The 21,346-nt window shown below is 38.7% G+C and overlaps 1 protein-coding gene across 4 annotated transcripts in view; it reads left to right on the top strand.

Annotated features, from left to right (window-relative positions):
- tafa5a (TAFA chemokine like family member 5a) overlaps positions 1–21,346 on the top strand; it is a 166,006-nt gene that overhangs the window by 73,449 nt on the left and 71,211 nt on the right. For 3 of the 4 annotated variants that reach the window (XM_026148094.1, XM_026148093.1, XM_026148095.1), the window contains exon 2: positions 17,764–17,913. In XM_026148094.1, the coding sequence (XP_026003879.1) occupies positions 17,764–17,913 (150 nt within the window). Of the gene's footprint in view, positions 1–12,220; positions 15,240–17,763; positions 17,914–21,346 lie in introns of those variants that run through there. The other variant, XM_026148096.1, reaches the window with a different exon arrangement.

Below are 21,346 nucleotides of genomic sequence, written 5' to 3'. Positions count from 1 at the left end.
GTTAACTTTGATGACACAGACATTATGTAGGAGTAGGTGATGAATAACAAGTATTGATATGTAAATAGACATGAATATGGTGAGTTTATTATGTTACAGTTTGTTTCTAAGTAACTAGGCAGCATTCCTCTCTTGACTGTTTGTAGATATAACACATTTTGATTTTAAAAATTAAAAACAATTTATGAAAGTTCGACCTAGGGATCCAAAATCACATGATATTTAGAATCCCCATATACCACTCCCTATATGCCTAAATGTTGACAATACAAACAATGGCAGTAAGAAACATAGTCTTAAATAACTTCATGTGGAATTATTATCACTTTGTCCTTTAGACCAGACTTCTGACCTTGAAGGACATGTCAGAGGTCAAATGTGAGATAATATTTTAAATCTTCATACATTACCCTCTATACGTTGACAATACACACCCTACTTGCAAGAATCATAGTGTCCACATTATAAGGATTTCTGTCAATTTTCAACCAATAAATCATTAAGTTGACCTTGAAGATCTTGGTGGATGTTGTTAACATTAACACAACTGCTCCAATAAAACTCTACTCCCTCCTATTCAAGATTAACACAGACAATAGAAAGTCTACTACTTTCACACTTGCATTTAAAAAAGTATTGTGTTTATTGGCTGTGAGTACAATGAATATTTGTGCTTGTATCTCGATAATACGGTTTCCCTAAATACCAACAGCAAAAACGACTCGCACAAAAAATATTACCTGGAAATGCTTGTGTTAGTCATAAACGGAGTTGTAGAGCCGTTGTTTGTTTGTTTGTTTCACTCTAGGTAATACTCCGGCTGGTCGGCAGACATTCCAACATTTACGCCTGAGGCTATATTTAAGCACGTAAATGCAGAAGACGCACCACTCTGCAAATACTTTGAAGTAGATTTCTCACTGATTTTCATTTTGATTCTCCACACAGTTTCATTCAAACCATGTCAAAAAAGCGGGCCCGTTCTGAAATTTTCATGCGGCAATCACCTTCAGCCTCACTTTCATTGCTTATTGATGCTGGAGCAGTTCACCTGAAAAGCAGCCAAAAGCTGGGACCCATCAGTGAGAGTGGAGGCTCTGATGGGTTGCGCCCCTCTGTTTTCGTCTCCTTTATCCCAAGTTGTGCTTACAGTCTCGTTTTTTTTCCCTCAGGGAGACAAAAATATTAACTTTCAGCCTGGTGCGGCTGCCAACTTCCTGCAGCTAACGGCACATCCTGTCCATCACAGGGGCTACTTTGGATGAGTATCTTCTGAGTTCTCCGAGCCCAAACTTTGCATTTTCTCCATCTGTTTTTTCTTATTTGTTTTGTTGATATTATTTTGTGGAGATTCCTCAGCAAGAAGCAATATATTGCCAGGTCTTCACTTTACTGGTTTTGCAGGCTTGTTATTTTATTTTTTGTCTGTCTAAACATGAGGACACTGTTCCATTCCCCGTGTTGCACTATACTGTAGTGTTGTACTCCCTGGGGTCGTTTCCTTCCTTTTGTGAAAGAAGTACAGCGTTGCCTCTTCATATATTGACTCTCTGCTAAATAATTAAAAATGCTCAAGAACAGTTATCCTCTCCCAATGCTTGCTTCGGTCACCATCTTCAGCAAACTGGATTTTCACATGCACCTCAAACAGGCTCTGGCACTACACTAGCTAATACAAAATATGGATTTATTTGATTTGATTTTTTTGCTTTTAAGGGTTTGTGAACAATATTTTCCAAGGCCTGTTAAATAATTTTTTTCTCCAAATTGTCAGTGCCTTCAACAATACTTGCAAATATGGATAAATGTGTTCATCACATGGTAAAATAGCCTTTTCATGAAACCTGAAAAAAATGCCAGTTGTTCCAATGTCGGAGATTTGGTATGCCAAAAAAAAAAGGAGGTAGAAACAAACAAAAGAGCGCTCTGGCTGTTTTTTCACTGATAACTAGTCATGATAAATAGGGTTTTTGCGGATCTACCGACATGACTTTTCTGTTTTCTCTGCTCACCCTGAAATACAGGAACAGAATTAATAAGAACTCACAAACAAGCCATTTTTTTAACAAGTCCTGTTTTCTGCAGCTTTTACTTCCTTGTTCAGTATAATGCCGACTGCAATCGCAACACATGCCTACCTTGCTCATAACACCCCCCCCCCCCCCCCCCCCCCCATCCCCCAACACACACAGTAAAAATGATGAGGACACGGGAGTACTGGTTTACTGTTACAGATAACTGTAACTAAACTCATTCAGTATGGTTACACCACTTATTAAATACAGTCTGTTGTGTTCCCTATTGGGCAATAAAATAAAATGCATGGTGCTCCAGGTATTATGTGTTAGTTCACATGGACTAACACATAAGACCTGGAAGGTAAATTATTACACTAGGGACTCCGCAACAGTTTGGTATCTATATATATATTCTGATTAACTTACAAACTGAAAATGGAGGGCAAACACAGTCAGAGTACCAAAAGGTGGATGAAAAAAGAGAAACAGTTGATCAGAGATAGGGACACGCGAAAACACAAAGATGGACATACCAGAAGACAGATGGGACTGAGAGAGGGCTGGCAGATGTGGCAGTGTGTATGTGTTTGTTTGTGCGCGTTGGTGTCTTTATGCTCCAGCTGAGCCTCAGCAGAGCGGCAACACAGAGGCCAACTTAAATGGGGAGTAGAGATTAAAGGCAGTGCTGAGGCCTGCAGCCTCTGTATTCAATCACCGCTCTCCCCAACATCCCAGCCTGCATGCTGATCAAGCCGAAGTGAAAGGAGCCATGCACCCTGCCACTCCCATACACCAGTGCCCAGACTGCACACTCCTGCCGTCATGAAATGCGACTTTAACTTTTCAATTAACATCAATACCATCACACTATATAAAACAGATTTTATTATTATATTACCATTATATCATTTTTAGGTTGTCTCAGTGTGCTGTGAAAGATATTACATGATTGATCATCTTTACATCTTCAATTTAACTGAAAGAAGATAAAACGTTGTGGAAAGAACCGTGCTTTCTCGTTAATACTTAAGCAGCCTATAAAGCCTCAGAGAATTGAGATAACTGAGCTGAATACTGTAGTTCAGGTGGGGGATTAGGAATGGATGGGATCCATAGGAGCGAATGTGGATGTGTGACCAGCCTGTTTCACTTTTCACTTAACAAACTCCAAGTTCATTTATATTTATGTGTCTTTGTCGAGGTTGCTTCTGCTTTAGATTCCCCTGTAGGAAGGGAGTTATTTATAGCTGAGTGTCACCTGTTGATCGCCACCGCAGTGTGCAGTAGATGGATGATTCATGTGAGATTAAACATTTTTGTTCTGAAACTTCTACTTCCCTGGAAACATAAGTCACTTTGAATTTTTGATTTTTTTTTTCAAACAATGAAGTTTAGCTTTGAGTTTTGACATAATGTAACAACAAGGAGGTGACCTTGGGCTGATAATATATAAAATTACATTCTTTTCACTTGATATAACATAATTATTAGATTATGTTATATTATTTGTTGGTAAAATGGTGATTCCACTTTTAAAGCTTTAGATGTGGTGGTATGTGTAATTGAAGATTAAACTGCAATATCCAGTAGGGTTATTACAACACTAGAATTTTAAACTTGATACCTATACACAGGACATATATGATACTCAATATCATTTTCAAAACCACAGAGTGAAGAAAAATGCAAAATAAAGATGTGCTGTAAAAAAAAAGTACGTAGTTGGTACAAGCGTATTGAGCTATGTCAGTGTTTATTTCCTGTATTTCTGGTGACTTGGTACTTTGTGTTCAGTGCTGATCAAATAAGAGTTGTATGGTAGGCTGCTTCAGTCTGAGACATAAGTAATCATGTTATCCTGTTAAATTAACATTAGCTATCTTATGGATTTGCAGAATTGGTAAAACTTGCTGGCTAGCTTCAACATTAACCAACGTTGCCATGTGCATCGGCCAGGTTAATACATGTTTAAATAATTGTTTAAAAGTTTAGTTTTGCTGAAATTGGAGATTTGCTGACCGTATGAAATTCTTCATAAGGACAAGGGTCTCCGTTTTTAAGTCATTTTACCAAGTTCACTGTGCTACTAATGTGTATTCAGCTACTAGTGAGTGGAGGGCCTGTGTGCCTGCCCTTCAAATGAGTAGCTAATCCAATATTAATTTTTAATATTAATTAGTATCCAAGTACCAATATTTGCAGGAGAATGGGCCTATGTCCCTTTTCCGGGCTGTGTCGGGCTGGGCCTGGGTCCAGGGCGAGGCACTGGTAACCCTATCCAGGGCAGGGTGAACTGTTCCAACCCGTTCTCACTCCCAAAGCGTAACATTTTACGCTAGGTGACAAATCGTCACCATATTACGTTTTCGGCTACCCACCACGTTCCTAAATGACGACCTCGGAAAAAGAGGAAATATGAGAACTGTCTGGACTGAACCTACACATGTTCGCTCTTTTTCTTCAAATCGCTTAGAAACACGCTATTTAACATCATTAAAGTCCTGGTTAAGGTCAGGAATAAGGTTATGGTCAGGGCTAGGGATAAGGTTAGGTTTAGGGCTGGAATACAGGGCTGGAACGTCTACTACCGCGGGAGCGTCATTGCACTGGATTCCAGCCATAACCCGCCGCGTACCATAAGAACGCCGAAGGTCTCCTTTCGCGTTCCTCAGGAACGCCGCGGGACGTGACAAAACGTCGACATGTTACGCCTCGGGAGTGAGAACGCTCTGACTGTTCCCTTGATGTTCTACTCATAGGGGTCTTCTGAATCACTCTTTGTCTGGTCCCTCACCCAGGACCAATTTGCCATGGGAGACCCTACCAGGGGGCAGAAGACCCCTGACAATATAGCCCCTGTGATCCCTGGGACACACAAACCCCTACCACCACGATAAGGTAGCGATTCGCTGAGGGGAAAACGGTCGATCTACATCCCTGCCCTCACCTTTGGTCACAAGCTGTGGGTAGTGACTGAAAGAACGAGAGCGCGGATACAAGCGGCAAAAATTAGCTTCCTCCGAAGGGTGGCTGGCCTCTCCCTTAGAGATAGGGGGAGAAGTTCAGCCAGAGTAGAGCCGCTGCTCCTCAACATCGAAAGGAGCCAGTTGAGGTGTTGCAGGCATGTCCCACTGGCAGAAGGCCCCGGGGCAGACCCAGGACATGCTGGAGAGATTATACCTCTAGGCTGGCCTGAGAACGCCAGGCAAGCTGGAGGAGGTGGCTGGAGTGAGGGAGGTCTGGGCTTCTCTGCTGAGACTGGATATCCGGCCCTGATTAAGGAAAGATGGATGTTACGAATATTTCTGAGACCTAGTTATTTTGCCTATGTTCCAAGTAGGGAGCATAAGACAAGTATCACTGCATTCACAGAATTTTAGTATCAAAAACTGCCATAAGCATTGGTTCTAGTGACATCCATAATATCAGCATGTAGTGCTGCACATACTTACAGCTAATTTCTAGCTAACTCTCAACTGTCTTTTTAGCATGTAGTGTAATACACCAATAGTAAAAGTGTTTATAGTTATATTATGACAATTAAAGCTAAGTTCAAGCATTATTTAGTTATGGCACGTTTGTTTAAGTGTATTCCATATATATAGCCCAAGACAGAAATGCAAGCACATAAATGCCAAAAATTCCTGACTTCACACATTTTCTTTCCTTTGCAGACATTAACAGATTATGCCAAGAAGTCCTTCACATTAATTATAAAGCCTACTTGAAATAATTGTGCTTCCAGTTTTGTAGCCACTTAATGGTTGTGACAATCACTGAGAAGCCCTCGAAATGGCTTTGCGAGATCACAAAATATAACATTGTCTAAGATTATCAAGAGCAGCAGACATTAGCTCACTTTGTGTTGCGTTTTAATCCACAACAAATAGAGTTTTTGTCTGAATTAGAGACATAAAGGGGCAAATACAAACACCTCCAGTTGACTAATCATACTTTCTGTTCTGCAGTTACATTTTTGAGTTGCATCACAGCACTGGAAGCACTTCCAGCAGCACTACAAAGACTTTGTGGCACCCTGATGCAGAAACATGAATCCATTACTTTTTCGTATGTTGTGACTGTGACTCAGAAGGTTAGTTTTTGTTTTCTCCTTTCACTGTAGGTCCACATTCTTCTTCACGTCACGTTCAAAAATGTGTCGGTGCTTTGTACGGAATGCAAAACATCTGCACGAGTGCACCTTTTTGAAGTTTGGATAAAGAGTTTTTCAAAAAAGGGCTTTTGTTCAACTGATATTTTGTTGGGGAAGACAGGTTATAAATCGTGAATATCCCTAGCGCCCTAGCGAGGGCCTCTGTCCATGTCAGTGAGAGAATATAAATAAGGGGGCTAGAGAACATTTTTATATAGGAAAATGAAGTGCAGTAACAAAGACGACCCAGTAATATGACAACTGTAGTCCATGGAATACATGCATGTGCAAAATGTATATAAGCTCTTACCAAACACACTTAGTTATAGATACTATATTGAAGCATACATTCCAGATCTAATCAGGAGACTAACGCTGTCTGACATTAGATGCTTCCCCGAGGGGAACAGAACGACAGAAATGATTGGACTTTGACATGTTCTGGGTCTATAGTCTGCTAAACCATAGCAAGATTTAAGGGATTTCACCTGAACATCATTGCCCTGTTGTGACGTATCCTCAGGGCGAGAAAAAATGTGCTTTACTGCTTTAGTGAAGTAGCAGCATGTGTGTAAGCACATGAACTTTCCGGTGATATCGAGGCTTACAGTGTCTTATTTGTTTTACTTTTTCCCCCCCTCCATTTTAATTGATGGTCATTCATTGTTTCGCACCAACAACCTGTTATTAAGCAGAGTTCATTATTCTTAAACACTAACACTGGGGAAAAGAGGGTGCCTCTAGGGAAACACCATTCTTTATGGGCTTTACACAAGGTCACAGTAGGAAAAGGGGGTCCCTGCTTCATTATGTAGTTAATAGAAGAAAAGCATTTCATTTGTATCTTACTGTACTTGGAATGGGACCTCAGTAAGATTGTGAAATGTCTGATTTTTTCTAGCAATAAACTGATTTATCACATCTTTGTTTTGTAAAAATAAATTACCACTTTTTGCTGAATTTAGAAAAAAATGTTAAAAGGGGTAAAAACAAACAAACAAAATAAACAAAACTGTCATCAAGACTTCTACTTTATTATCATAGTGTACTTCTATCTCCACATAAACCATAAAACCAAGGTAGCATTTTTACATTGACACACTCTGGAAGCCATTTTGGAAAAGCTGTGATTACTGCGTGGAAGAAGGTCATGGAGCGAGAGTGGAAATAGTGGTAGATTTAAGCAGTTTTTCTACTAAATTCTACTCAAATGTCTGACTTTTAATAATTTGTAATGTTATGAAAGGGTGTATTTGAACCCAAATATGATGGAGGCAAGCCTCATTTGCCATAATGAGTAATCAAATTTTAAACAGCATTAAATTACAGTATATAGACAAAAGTTATGTACTTACCATTATGCACTGTTCCCTTTAAATGTATTACTGTATATGCTGTTACATACATGGTCTAGGTAGCAACTGGAGCAAATACAAATCCTGTGTCCATTATTTGGACACTGTTTTTGGTTTTAGTAAAGACAACATCAAACAGAAAGACAAAAACGGACAACAAACAACTGTGTGATTAATAGTTTCAGTAACTGAAATCAATACTACTAAGCTGTTAAAAAGCTTTGAGCCCAATCATATTACCAATAAATAAATAATAAAAATTCCAGCTTTAGTATTTTAGCATACTGTACCTAGTGAACCCTGAGTGCAAGAAAAATATATGTGTGTACATGTGATAATAATACACATGCACTGAAATCAAGGGAAAATGTCCATGTGAATGTGATTTTGATTTTAGATCATATAGCCCAGCCCTACTGTAAAGGCAAACTTCATGGCTAGAACCTTGAGTTTAATACACCAGTGACACGGTGGGACTGAAAACACCTGAACTGAAAGATTAAGAGTTGTGGCCCTGCCTATTTACAGTACTTTAGTCCATAAAATATAGTCAGAATTAAACTAGTTGTATTTTTTGTATTCATTTTCATTACAAATCTTCCTTTTTTTTCTTTTCCTTTTCAGTACACATTCGCCTCTTCCTAAAAGCTCAAAGTCATTCACTGTTTGGTGAAGCTAGAGACAAGATGAGAGAAAGAGAGCCTTTGTAAGGTTTACTTAGGTGAGCTAATTCAAGGGATATCATTAGCTTCCAATGTCTTCCGGTTGCTCAGGGTAGCTGGTGCTACTGTTAGTTTTCTTGAACAAAGTGAGAAACCATTTCAGCCAAACGTTCTCCATTGTGCGGGTCTAAAACTCATGTCCCCACAAGCCACAGTTGCTTTTTTTTTTTAACTTTTTTTTTTTTTTAAATTTAAATTATACAGACCCAATTCCAAAGCAGTTGGAACTTTGTCCATCCACCACTTTTCTTCTGCTTATCCAATTCAGGATCACCCTATGAGAAACCGTTTCCAGGCTCTCACAGAAAACTATTCAGACTCGTGGGCAATTCAAAGTCACAAATTAACCTAACTCCTGTATCTGCATGTCTTTGAACTGTGAGAAAAACAAGTGAGAGTTCCTCAGAGAGAACCCACATAGACACAGGCAGAACATGTAAACACAACACAGCCAGATTGTGGATTTGAGCCCACACCCTTTGTGTGGAAACATTGTGTAAAACTTAAATGAAAAGAATGCAGTGGTTTGCAAATCTTATAAACCTTCTTGTACTGGGTTGTTTTAATATATGCGGCAGATGTTATAGCTTTTTTTGTCAGAGAGAAACATTTTTTGTGTTGCTTATTTTTAATATTTCTTATATGTGAATATCGAAAAGCATGACAAATGTATGGCTTTTTTCTTTTTTAAGAGAAATGGGTCACAACTTCTAATCAGCCACCCTATGCAGGAGAGAGGCAGCTCTGATGTGACATCTGTGTGACACATTCCCAGTGTAAATGTTAACTGTTAATATTTACCTAGTATAATGTGGACCATGTTTGCCATTTCACTTTTGTAAATTAATATACTAACTTGTACTGATTAGCACATGGGTCATCACTGAGAGACTGACTGGAATTAAAAGCAGCTCTTTTTATGCTTATTATCTTGTGCTGGAAATTTTAGAAATTGAGAACTAGGAGCAGAAAATTTATCTTCATGAGATTTGTGCAGAGCAGAGGCTCGACTTACTTAAATTTTCGTTATGGTTGCATGGCAATATTCAGTTAAGTATGTCTGAGTGCACATACTGTATGTAAGAAAGACAGAGAGGACGATAGAAGTCTGTCTCATGGTTATATCCTTGGCAATAGTTTGTGTGCTGCATTATCTGCTTATATTCTTTCATGCATAATTGTATGTTTTAGTGTGTGTGTTTGTGCCTCAGTGCGACTGCTTCTTTGCCTGAACATTTTAGGGGAAAACGCAGCAAAGAAAAATCAAATCACTTCCACTTCCTCAAAGCAAGTGAAGCACTCATACAAGCTTGCTTCACCCAAAATAGATCGGCCAAGCTACAGTTCTTTTTCTCCCTCACTCTCTCTCTGCATGATGAAGAAGCGCTCCGATGAGAATTGTCTCCAGAACTTTCTCTGACTCATGGCAGCATAGACGAGGTATTAATAATTCCAAGGCTAACTTTTTATGAGTTTTTGGTCACTCTAGTCTAGTGTGTGTGTGTGTGTGTGTGTGTGTGTGTGTCAATCAGTTAGATTTTTCTGAGTTTATTTTAATTAAGTATCCAGAGCAAGTCAAAAAGTAGTTCAAGATATCAGCTGCCCTTAGGAAAAAGTAAAAAGAAACTAGGAGATTAGTTTAGATTAGTTTAACCGGAGATGGAGCAACCTAACAAGATTTGTTTTTATAAAAGATAATGAAATCTACCTTCCAACAATTATATTCTATTAATCAAATAAAATAATAGTAAGTGTATCTCTGTTTTTATTAAAGTTAATTGACTACTATGCTAATATGCTCCACGCCAATCAGAAACTATGGTTTACAGTATTGTTTTTAGAATTGATAATAGGTAATAATTTAGAATAGATTATTTAGATTCTAAAGACAGTGGATTGTTTTAGAGGAAATACAGCATGTGTCATGCTGGTTAGTAAGGTGGAAGTTGCTGGACGATTTTGGAGAGGATCAGGCTGTATGCCTTGATCTTGTATGTTTGTTGAGCCAAGCTAACTAGCTTAGCTAAACATGTTAGCTGAGCAGATGCGTTATGTTATGCTTGCTAAGCTAAAACCCTTTCACTTAAAACATAAAATGATTGTTGTTTTTTTATTTTTATTTTTTTAAATATGTCTTTCATTCTGACACTCCATCAGCTTTCTGCTTTTTACCTGAAGCTGTAATATCGTCTGCTCTGCTCTCCTTCCCGTCACACCACATGCTGTTCAACTTGCTCTTCAAGCCTTGATTAGGCTTGTTAAAAGGATTTGTTTAAAAGCTAGCCCATCAGGCTTTAGGGTAGGATGATGACACCAAGGTTCTACTAATGCTACATTTGGCTAAAACAGCGTATAGACTTGCAATGTTGGCGCTGGACTCTTTTGTCTCGATCCAAACAGCTGTAGTGATATAGTATTTAAGCCTGGCAATGTTTCACACTCACACTGTGAGTTCTCCGAACAGAAATGGCAGTCTCCAACTAGCTTAAATGATGAGTATGTGAAAAATAATTTTTTGTTTAAACATTACATGTATTGCATATCTGCGTGTTAGCACTGTTGTAATTGCTTCACAGCTGCACAATATACACAAGTGACTTGGCTCCTTGGAGACACAATTACAACAATGTTTGCTTAATACACAAATCAATACTGCATGTATATATTTCAGCATTTAAGGTTCTTCCCCTTACACAGCATAATTTTAGCCATGCTAGTGAGATCACAGGGCTCCACAGATGCTGATGGTAGTCACTTGGTTGGTTCAAATGACAGCAAATGTGTGGCGACTCTAAAGAACTACAATGCTCCTGTTATCTCCTCCTAATACAGTTTTCAAGACTATTGCTTTGCCGCTAAATGTGTCCAATAACATCGTCCCAATGATTGTCTTTGAAATTTAAATGTGACTAAATATTTTTAAGGATAAGCTTTACATATTTTGTGCATTAAAAAGTGGGCTTCCAATTATATCTATCTGTTCCTGTATCCTGTTATTATAGTACAATCACAAGCCTACCTTCCAGTCAATCAGCGCTTAAAATGAGATCAAATTATTCTGGTTCCTAAGCTAATTATACCTTCTTTATAAACAGATATTTGGATATAAATATGCAAACTCTGTAGACTAATATTTTTGTGCTGTAAGGCACTTTATGATATTTATCTTGAAAGGTGCTATATATAATTTACAATCAGTTTATAATACCTGAAACATGATGCAGCATGTTATTTGAGGCAGCATGTATTAGTTTGCTTTAAAAAAAATCCCAATAATAATAATAATAGTAATAATAATGATTAAAAAAAATGCTAATTGTGTTTGCATTAGTAATTGATGGGACCATCTTTTCTCATATGCCACTGTGAGCAGTTAAGGTTTTATCCCCATGTACATCCCATTTATAATTTGTTTGTTGCACCGCCATTGTTAAATGGCTGAATTTCATTTACTACTTCAAATGTGTGCCGTGGTGTTCATTTACCATCCAGAGACATTTTGCAACTATTTTTTGCATGGGAGGACTCATCTTTCTTATGTACGCTGCCATAAGTATTACTGGAAAATGAGGGCTAATTAAAAACTCATTCGGTTAGACCGCACTTCAGTATCTCAGTAAATGTCATGTCAGAATGTGTTTTTGTGCTGCATTTACGAGGACACTCAAAAATGGTTCAGTAATAGCAGCTTCTTGTTTAGCACAGTATGCAATCTCAGCATGAGTCTAACACACTTTAGATTTTCAAAGGACCAAGAAAGAAGAAGAAGAAGAGAAAAAAAACAGCAACCAAACTATACCAACCGTTCATAGCAAGCCTTAACCACACATTTATAAATATCTTAGACATTCAGATCAGCAGATTCTTAGAAGTAGCTTTTTCTTGCGTTTGGGTCTCTTGAGCAGGAAAACAAGACAAAAAATAATATATTTTTAAAAAATGAATGAAAAAGCACCTTCTGAAAAAGACGCAAAGCAAAAGATGCAAGCAGCAGGGGTCGAGTCAAGTCTTCCTGCAATGCCATGCTGGACATTTGTCAAATAGCCCTGTATGGCTGTGCAATTTTAATGTGCTGAATAGCGGGAAAAGGAATAATAAGACACAGGAGCATGTCAATAACATTACATTGCATTAAGTCATACACTGTGTCACATTCATCTTCTGCCACAGTCAGAGCCTTCATTTCACTCTAGGGTGGCCACACATACATTTTAATCAGGCATTTGGCTGGCCAAGTTGACAACTGCTCAACAACAGGAGCCGATAAGGTTGATGATGAATCATAGCACTACTAGTACAAGCTTTGGGCTTCTTTCTAAGGATTCCTTCCAGTTTCTGATTTTTTTTCTCCACTGTTTATGTGGCTATCCCCAAAAAGGGGATTACAGCTTCCTCTCGTCACGGTCCATTTTCTTCATGGGATGATTGTGAAAAGACTGCATCAGTGCATGTAATAAATTGTAAATGAACAATGATATTTCATATTAATTCTGAGAAATACAGAGTTTTGTGTTGTGGACCAAATGTGCAGTTATGCTGTGGTGAGAGAGCCTTATCGGAGCTGTGTATCCTCTAACATTTCAACTTTTTCTGCAGATCCCCCAGGACCAGTGGGAGGAGGGATACTTTGTTGTGTTGGGGAGATTTGGTTCGGTTCATTTTTTTTATTCTTTGTTTGTTTAGCTTTGCTGTGTTTCACAGTGGCAGAGTCTGTCCTATCCTTGGCACTGTGTTCTGGAGGCAGAGCCACAGGGACGCTTGGAGCAATTTGTTTTAGAAAAGAAGCAATGAAGTCAACTCCCACGTTATTGGGAGATAGAGACCAGCTTGTCTTCAAGTTCTCTCACATATTATCTGGAAAAACTGAAACACCTAGAACACTTGCATTTAGAACTTGTTTTGGCATTTCCCTAAAGACTTCTGTGAGATTCCCCCCAACTATCAAACAAATATCTTTCTGTCTGTAAAACTGTCTGCAGAAACAAATTCCTCAGGATGGCAACCCAGATACATTTTTAGTATTAACTTTTTATTATCATTTTTAGTAGCATATTAAGGATGCTTGCGGAAATTTGATTTAGAATTTATTGCAAGAATTCGAAAGTTGGACCATATTTTTACATTTTATTACTGGTTTAGTTATGGACTGCTGTGAAATCTGAGGAAGATATTTGTTATTATTAAGGATTAATTACTTACTGTGGACATACCTGTGGAGCTGTGTTTCTGGTGTTAGTGCTAACTGGTTAACATCTAATATGATGAATGAAGAAGGTGAATATAATACCTGGCCAACATCAAACTGCTTTCTAAGCATGTTAGCGTGTGTATAATGGCTTTTAACTCTTCTCATTAAAGTCTTGCGTCAGCTGGCATGGATGAATTATCTTAACATTGACCAAACTCCATGAAACACATTTGTTACACTTCAATTTAAAAGTGAAATTGTTTTTGAGTTTTACAGCCATAAAATGTGTTCAAACGTGCACAGAAATTCAACCCGTTGAATAATTTGACAATTTCAATTCAAGGCCTCAGTCACACAAGCCTAGATACTCATCAACTACCCCCTGGAAAAATGTGTATTTCCCGGTCAGTTGGTGAATGTTTGCTTGTCACATAAAAGGTACTGCGCACAAAAACATCCTTGTGATTGCTTTGGTCGCAAGCAGATTGCTGGGGTGCCTATTGTTGGATTGAAAATGGCAACTTGTCTACATAGATTTGCTAACTAACCAGTGAGCTGTAATGAAACTTGAACAAACTGCAACACAATTTGATAATGGAAACCATTAATCTTCAAAGTAAAGGTTGTGCCTTACGTTGAAACCAAAATGTTTTAGAAAGTGAGCAGTGTGTGTTTCTGATTTGTGCTGGACTGTTAGCGGTTCGTAGTTGGCAAGAGTTTGGAGACAAGCCTGCGTCTTCCATATAAACTAAGGCTGACCATGACAAACTGCTAGCAACCAAAACAATTGCAAGGTTTTCAGTACAACTAGCAACTTCAACTAGCTCGTTTTGGCCAATGTCACCTAGCAACAGCAAAGAATTTTAGATTTGGGGGATACACATTTTTTTCTTGGCAACCAGTGGTTACCGTGGAGTTACTGACCGGTCTTTACTCCATGTGTGATTGGGGCTTACATATGAATGTGTCAGATCTAAGTTGTAACTTACGCTTTAACCCCTTTAAATTTATGCTGCAAGCTTCTATGCAACCTGAAATGCACCTCCTGAGAAATGTAACTACACGTCTCGTCGACGCATACCACAACAAATTAAATGGTGTGGAAAGTTGCACTGTAGGAATAAAAAGAGCTTGTAGTTAGTATGTAAGTTGGTTTGCCACAGTCTAAGTGGGAAGTCTAAATCAAGCTTTAGTCATCAGTTTTAGCAACCTCCAGCAAACACTTGAAGTCCTTGAAGCTGCTCAAGGACTACTCATTTTATCCTAGCGACCAGTTGTTGCCAAGCAATTCCTGACCAGTTTAAAGGTCTGTTTCAAAGTTTTAAAGGTATATAATCCAACAGTTAAGATCAGTGTCAGCAGCTCAAAAATATACATTTAAATAAAACATGAAATATTTTTCTCTGTCCTATTTAGCTTCATAATGTGAGTAAGGAACTGTTTCGTTTTAACCTCAGTTTAAAATGTGAAGATTCATCGTCATACCAAGAAGTAGTATACTTTACACGGCAAGACAACAACATAAAACAGATATTAATTCAGTTTCCTGACAGCTACAGCTGTGGCGGCAAGAGCAAGACCCCTGTTTGATGAAACATAGTCAATTAATGAGCTCCATCGACTCAAAATAGACCAACAACAGAGGATCGCAGCGTCAAATCAGCCACAGTCTCTGAACTTGTTGACTTCGCACATGGTAACTCGGTGGCACAGTGATTCACAAGATTGCATAAGACAGATCTAAACAGTCTGTCCAGCGTCTTGCGATGGAAGAGTTCCAAAAGAGGAAGCAGGAAGAAGGCAGTGAGTAGCATTAAGATGCGCATAGATGTAAATACACATACAGCAGTTCAGACATCATTATCCGACATCAGGCATTAAAGATAGAATAGATGCAAGAGGTATGTTAAGTAAGAAGGCATGAAAGAGAAGAAGAGCAAGTGTGTGTGTGTGTGTGTGTGTGTGTGTGTGTGTGTGTGTGTGTGTGTGTGTGTGTATGTGTTTCGATGGGGAAGGGGCGCTTCATCTCACTGCAAAACATTTCAGACAGTGAATTTTGTTGGCATGCCTTTCTGAGCAAAGGCATCTTGTGTTAATTTATCTTTCTGCACATCTCTAATCACGTCTCCTGTCTTCTTTGTAGAGTTGTATTTATAGATATAATAAATTGTATACCAATAACGCCTGGTAACTGGCTGCATGCACACACAAGCAGACACACAGACAATATAGGTGGACATGGGTAATGATGGGTGCTGTTCTTAATTACATCGATAAAGTAGTTGAAATAATTGGCCACTTTGATCTGGTACTTAATTTGACATTTATTGGAGTACAGTACTTTTACTTTGACCCTATATTTGACAAGTGAACCATCAAATGCATCTGCCTGGGCAAATACCAAATTTGTGTTACTTTTCCAAGTGGGTTAGCTAATTCTGCATTCGTTTATCAGTGACCTGCCAGCTCCTTGGAAGCAGTCGCAGTAGTTTTGCAAAGCATTTTTCACACTGTGTTTCTGACATTTTGGACAGAAGTAGCACTTCTGCCAAAATAATTTGGCCTGTTTCAGCAGAAAATATGTCAGGAGATGTTTTAAGCTTGTTTTCACTCGTTTGGGATATAATTTTTTGGTGTCAGCAAAACACACAAAAATGTGAAACAAAAGAAGAATAATTAAATTATTAAAAGGTTAAACTATTAAACTGAAGAATGTCCGTGACTGGTAGGGGTGTGTTGTTTCAGGTATCACCAGTGAGAAGATTAATTCCAGGAATTTGCTTGAGTAACGGATCCATGTGTCTGAACCCTTACCCATTGCTAAAACACTACAGCTCTGTCTAATTCTCAGAGACAACGTTTTGTTACATCAATTAATTTTTGAATATCTGTCTTCTTATATAAATATATTAATTAAAGTGCAGCATAATGCTACTTAATCAACGTTTGAAGGTACTGAACACATGCAAACCTATATCCATAGACATATTATTCAAATAGCACATGTAAGAGTATAGCAAGCTAAATATTATATGCACACAGCCGTGTTCTCAGTGTGTGTGACCATGGCCACCGCAGGTACCTGCATGTGGATGAATCCTGATAGATCCCCATTACCCTGGGTGTGACCCCTCGCCGCTCAGTTCATTAAGCTAGCCACCCAAGTGTTCGCGACTCAAGTCCAGATTTAATCACAACTTCCATCCTCTTGCCAATCACAATTAGATCCCGATAAGCCTCTCCAAGATGGCATCCGAGGGCCTCCACACACAGACAAAGGTTAATTTGCGAGCAGCAAGGGCCCAGCTACAAGGCCAAAGGTCGCCTGATTGAATACATGGAAGGATATGTCTGTGTGTAAGACAGTGGGGCTTGGCAGCAATTACAAAGTTCATCAGTATTCATGCGTTTTATTCATGGGTAATGGGAACATTACCTTCAAAGAGGTGCACTGATTGGATGTGGCCCTTAATGGGAAATAGCTCATGGGTAGTCTTTAGGTGGCTGAAATTTAAAAGTAATTTCTCCACCATTGTCTTTTAAAGTCAGCCCCATTACAGTGTCCCTCTGCTGGCTTGTGAGCGGTTCCAGTGGAGATGTCGAGGGCTAAGGATCTCAGGCCTGTCAAACCTTAATGAACGCAAATCGCTTTCACGGTGAAAGAGGCAAAAATGGTATTCCTGCTGATGTGGTTAAAATCAGTTAAAGGAAAGTAGATTTTTCATCTAGCCCTTTCACATCTCCAATCTGTTTATTCAAGTTAGACACCGCAGCGTCTCTTAGAAAAAGAAAGTTGAATTCGTGAGCAATTAAAAGGACATCAAGAGGTGCACACTTTCACCAAGGCCGGTGCTCTGTCTTGTAAATGTAAATAGAAGAACCTGGATGTGCTCCATCATTGAACCTTGCTCTTACTCCTCTCTAGCTTTTATTAAACCCAGCACTGAAATCACACCTGCCTGTACTTCAGCAGGGGAATAAAGCATCTACTTTCCAGGATACAACCGGTACAGCACAATGAGTCTTACCTTTCTGAGGTTAAATGATCTTAGCATGCATATTAATGTGTCTAGAGTCTTTGCTAAAGATAAGGACATTTCAGAATGCACACATGCACTAGTTGTTCTCATAAGACCTGACACTACAAATTAGCTATTGTTAACCTGCTGCCCTGTCAGCTGAGCTACCAAGGATTTAAAAAAAAGTTCTACACTGCTGAACATACAACATAACACAAATTTAACAGAAGAGACAGAGTCATTTATTTTGCCCTGTTTATGATTTCATCTTTCTGACCTCGTGTCCTGTGGTGCAATGTCATTTCCAGGCCAGCTGGCAGCGGGGACATGTGAGATTGTGACGCTGGACAGGGACAGCAGCCAACCACGGCGGACCATCGCCAGGCAGACGGCCCGCTGTGCCTGTAAGAAGGGCCAGATCGCTGGAACTACAAGAGCTAGACCCGCCTGTGTGGACGGTAAGAGAGAGGGGCAGGGGTAGATTCTGACTTAGCTTTGCTGTCATTAAGAGTGAAAACTACTCAGACATGAACACGATTTTCCTCCGGGTTGTTTGGCTTTTACATTGAATTGTGTTTTCCTTGAAGCATGTAAAGAAAATTGAATGTAAAATTAAGCCATATCCAAGCGTAGAAAACTGCATCAACAGTCTCGGGGCAGCTAGATTTTCGCTGTTTTTTAGTTAGGGCTTAAGGTGGATAAACCTACAGTGTGGAGCAAAGTGGATCACAGGGCTTTCTTTATGTTAGTAAAACCTGCACTAAATCTTTTTTTCTGTTTCATCTTTAAAAAAAAAAAAAAGAAGAAGAAGCTCCAGGGGTGTTTCTAAATCCCTCACCAACAGATGGACTTATTTTTCATGGAAGAGTGGCACTTCCTGTGTAATAATGTCAGTTTTAGTCCAACCAGAGTTCTTATTGTTATTGATATTATTAATAGAGAAGAAAAGCAACATTTGTCATTTGGAAGCAAAAATGAAAGCTGCTTTAAGCTCTCTAAATGTGAGTGCTTGCTTAATTTCTCAGGCTGCTTTATCCTAATAATAAGATCCAAAATAATAAGACTGTCATCTTTAGATCAAGCAATTTGAAGTCGACATCTGTGGTTATCTGCTGATATGAGCTGCAATTTCAAAAAAAGAGAACATTTTATACAGTTGCACAAGATAAAGCCAAACTCTGGAAAATGCCCCGAGTGGAGGCTATTTAGTGGTCATGTAAATTTCTGTCACTCTACGGTGATGCAAAAATCTAAATACACTGAAATGTTCTGGGAGAGTGTAATACGTGCAGACATCTTGCAGATGAAGGAATTCTTAATGTTGACTGTCAGAGACTTAGAGACAGTTATTCTAAACAAATACAAGTAGCTACATGATATAAGCAGAACCGATATTAGCTATTTGACAAGCAATTTGCAATAGCTGATTAATAAAAATATAAAAAGATGTTAGAAACATTGGTTAACAATGTTACAAGTGTTGATTTTGCATATTTTGTCTGCCAGAAGATCGTCTGCAACTTTCATGTTGACATCAAATATGAACTGCATTGTTAAATCATCTTAGTAAGGACCCATAAATAACTATGCATACAAATGTTGGAGAAATGTTTTAATATTTTGTGTTTCTGAAGAAAAGAAGTTTGGCTGATACATCAGATTTTTACATCACCAGATATTGGTCCTTACAATCCTATATAGTCGGGCAGTAGTTTCCTTATCCAGTTGAGTAAAAAGCCAACTGTGTTTCACTGAGCTCAGTAGCATAGAAATAGCAAAGTCAGCTGCAGCAATTACACGAAGAAAAATGCTAACATTCATATTTCAAGTGGGAAGTCATCACTGTAAGCGTTGTTATTACAAATCTTGACATAACTGAACTTTTTATTACTGAGATACAACACATAATCTCTGCATTTCCTGAATAAAAGATTAAGAATCCTCACCTTGCAAAAAGCTCTCCAAAATATCAGCATAACTAAACTAAAACATCCCCTAAATGCTAAGTGCTCACAATGTGTTTTCAGATGGTAAATGCATAGTTTTCAATGGACAGCCAAAAGGGAGAGAAATGATCATTACAAAGAAAAGAAACTTAATGGTTGTTTACAGTAGAAAAGGGCTCATTAGTTGTTGCCCAGACATCTTCGCATACATTTATTTAACGAGGGGAAGCTTGAGCTTGGTCATCTCGAAGCTTTTTCTCGTTATCACCATTCTGGCTCCATTACATCTCAAAGAATTTTAAGAAATGAGGTATCTTCACTGCAGCCCCATGGCCTTTTACTCTCTCTCATGATGTGGCCTCTACACATTGAGGGAGGGGAGGTTGTGTGCTCAGGTGAAGGCAGAACAAATGGCTCTATTATCAAGAAAGACCTGCAGTGAACTGTAACTGTGGATGTCTTGTTTTGCCTGTTTTTCAACTGTGCCTTCACAGTTGTATGCCTGGTTAGAGGAGCTACATATCCTCAGTGCTCTGTTTGACTGTTTTTTACCTGCTGATCTCATGAAGAGACGGCTTTGAACCGTGTTTAAATGAACTGAACGTTAATACCAATTTGTTCAGCAGACAGGAGTCAACATGACATTCGAAATCTGGTCTTTCTCCAAAATCATTTTCTTCCTGTGGCTAAACTGCTTCACACTGAGCTGCGCGTGTTTCGTTTCAAGGAAGTTCCGATCTTATTGACATAACCGCTCGCGCTGTGGAGGCACTTCACTTTTGCCATTAAATAAGCGGTATGCATGTTTCATAAATCCTCAGTATCTTGATAACATCAGGAAGTATTTGTCACAACGTGGACTCCATGGCGCATGGTGGCATTTTGTGTAGGCTAGATATGACTCTTATTGAAGAGAGCTTAAGCTTATCAGCTTGCCTCAAGAGACCCGTGGAGGTGGATGCCAGGTATAACCAACTACTGAAAAAAAAAAAAGAAGACCGATAGTGTGCATATGCGCTACATACATTAACAGGGAACACTGTGTCATGGAACTTTTTTTCTTTTCAAAGCACATTTCAATTCGAAGTGCTCAACACAAAGCATGAAGAAGCTGTTTTTACCATTGTTTTTAGGTGTGTAATTACTTATCCTATATGCATAATTTATTTAACCATTAAGCAATTAAGTACTCTGTTGAAAGCTCTAGGCTTTACTGCATTTTTGCTTTTGCAACTAAAATAAACTAGAATTCCTACCTATGTAAAGTGTGATGATTTTCCCCTCAGTCTTCCTGTTTCTTCTTCATACTGTAGCTATAGATGTAAAAATTCTGCAATCAGTGTTATGTACTGTAGACTCAGATCTATCCTCCTCCACAAATTAGAGAGGATAGGCCTGCAGTAAATGTAACAACTTATAGTAAATCCACAAAAGCAAGGTATGTATCTGCATGTAGGTTTAGTGGTTCATTTTGCAGGTAAACAGCATATACCCGCATCTGTGCAGGAGGATTTTACTATGATCTTAAAATAATTAAAATTAACACACAGCTGATGATTTTGCATGCAATATGTGGCAATTGCTGCACACAGGGGACTTTGCAGGCAGTGCCTCCTGCAAGCCATTATAAAGCTTTAAACAACATAATAAAACAGCCTACATAATAATCCCTAAATCCCCTAAATAACCTCAGATTTGAAATCTTCTGCTAACTAAAATAAAAGCATCAAGCATTTTAAACGCATGATGGTGCGTTTTTGTATTTGGTTAAAGGTGTGTGTACATGCACGTGTGACTGAATTGAATGTTTGGTTTCGAGCATGCCCGTACGCAGATGCACATCTGTGTACATATTTTTCTGTCAGATAGTGATTTATCAGTTTCCTTCCATAATGTCACGTTGTTTCCTGTCAAAAAACTGACACCCATACACAGACACACAAGC

This window comes from Astatotilapia calliptera, chromosome 17, assembly GCF_900246225.1.
Source record: "Astatotilapia calliptera chromosome 17, fAstCal1.2, whole genome shotgun sequence".
Lineage (NCBI taxonomy): Eukaryota > Metazoa > Chordata > Actinopteri > Cichliformes > Cichlidae > Astatotilapia > Astatotilapia calliptera.
Note: the sequence above shows the minus strand (reverse complement) of the source record. Positions and strands in the feature narration are given on the sequence as shown.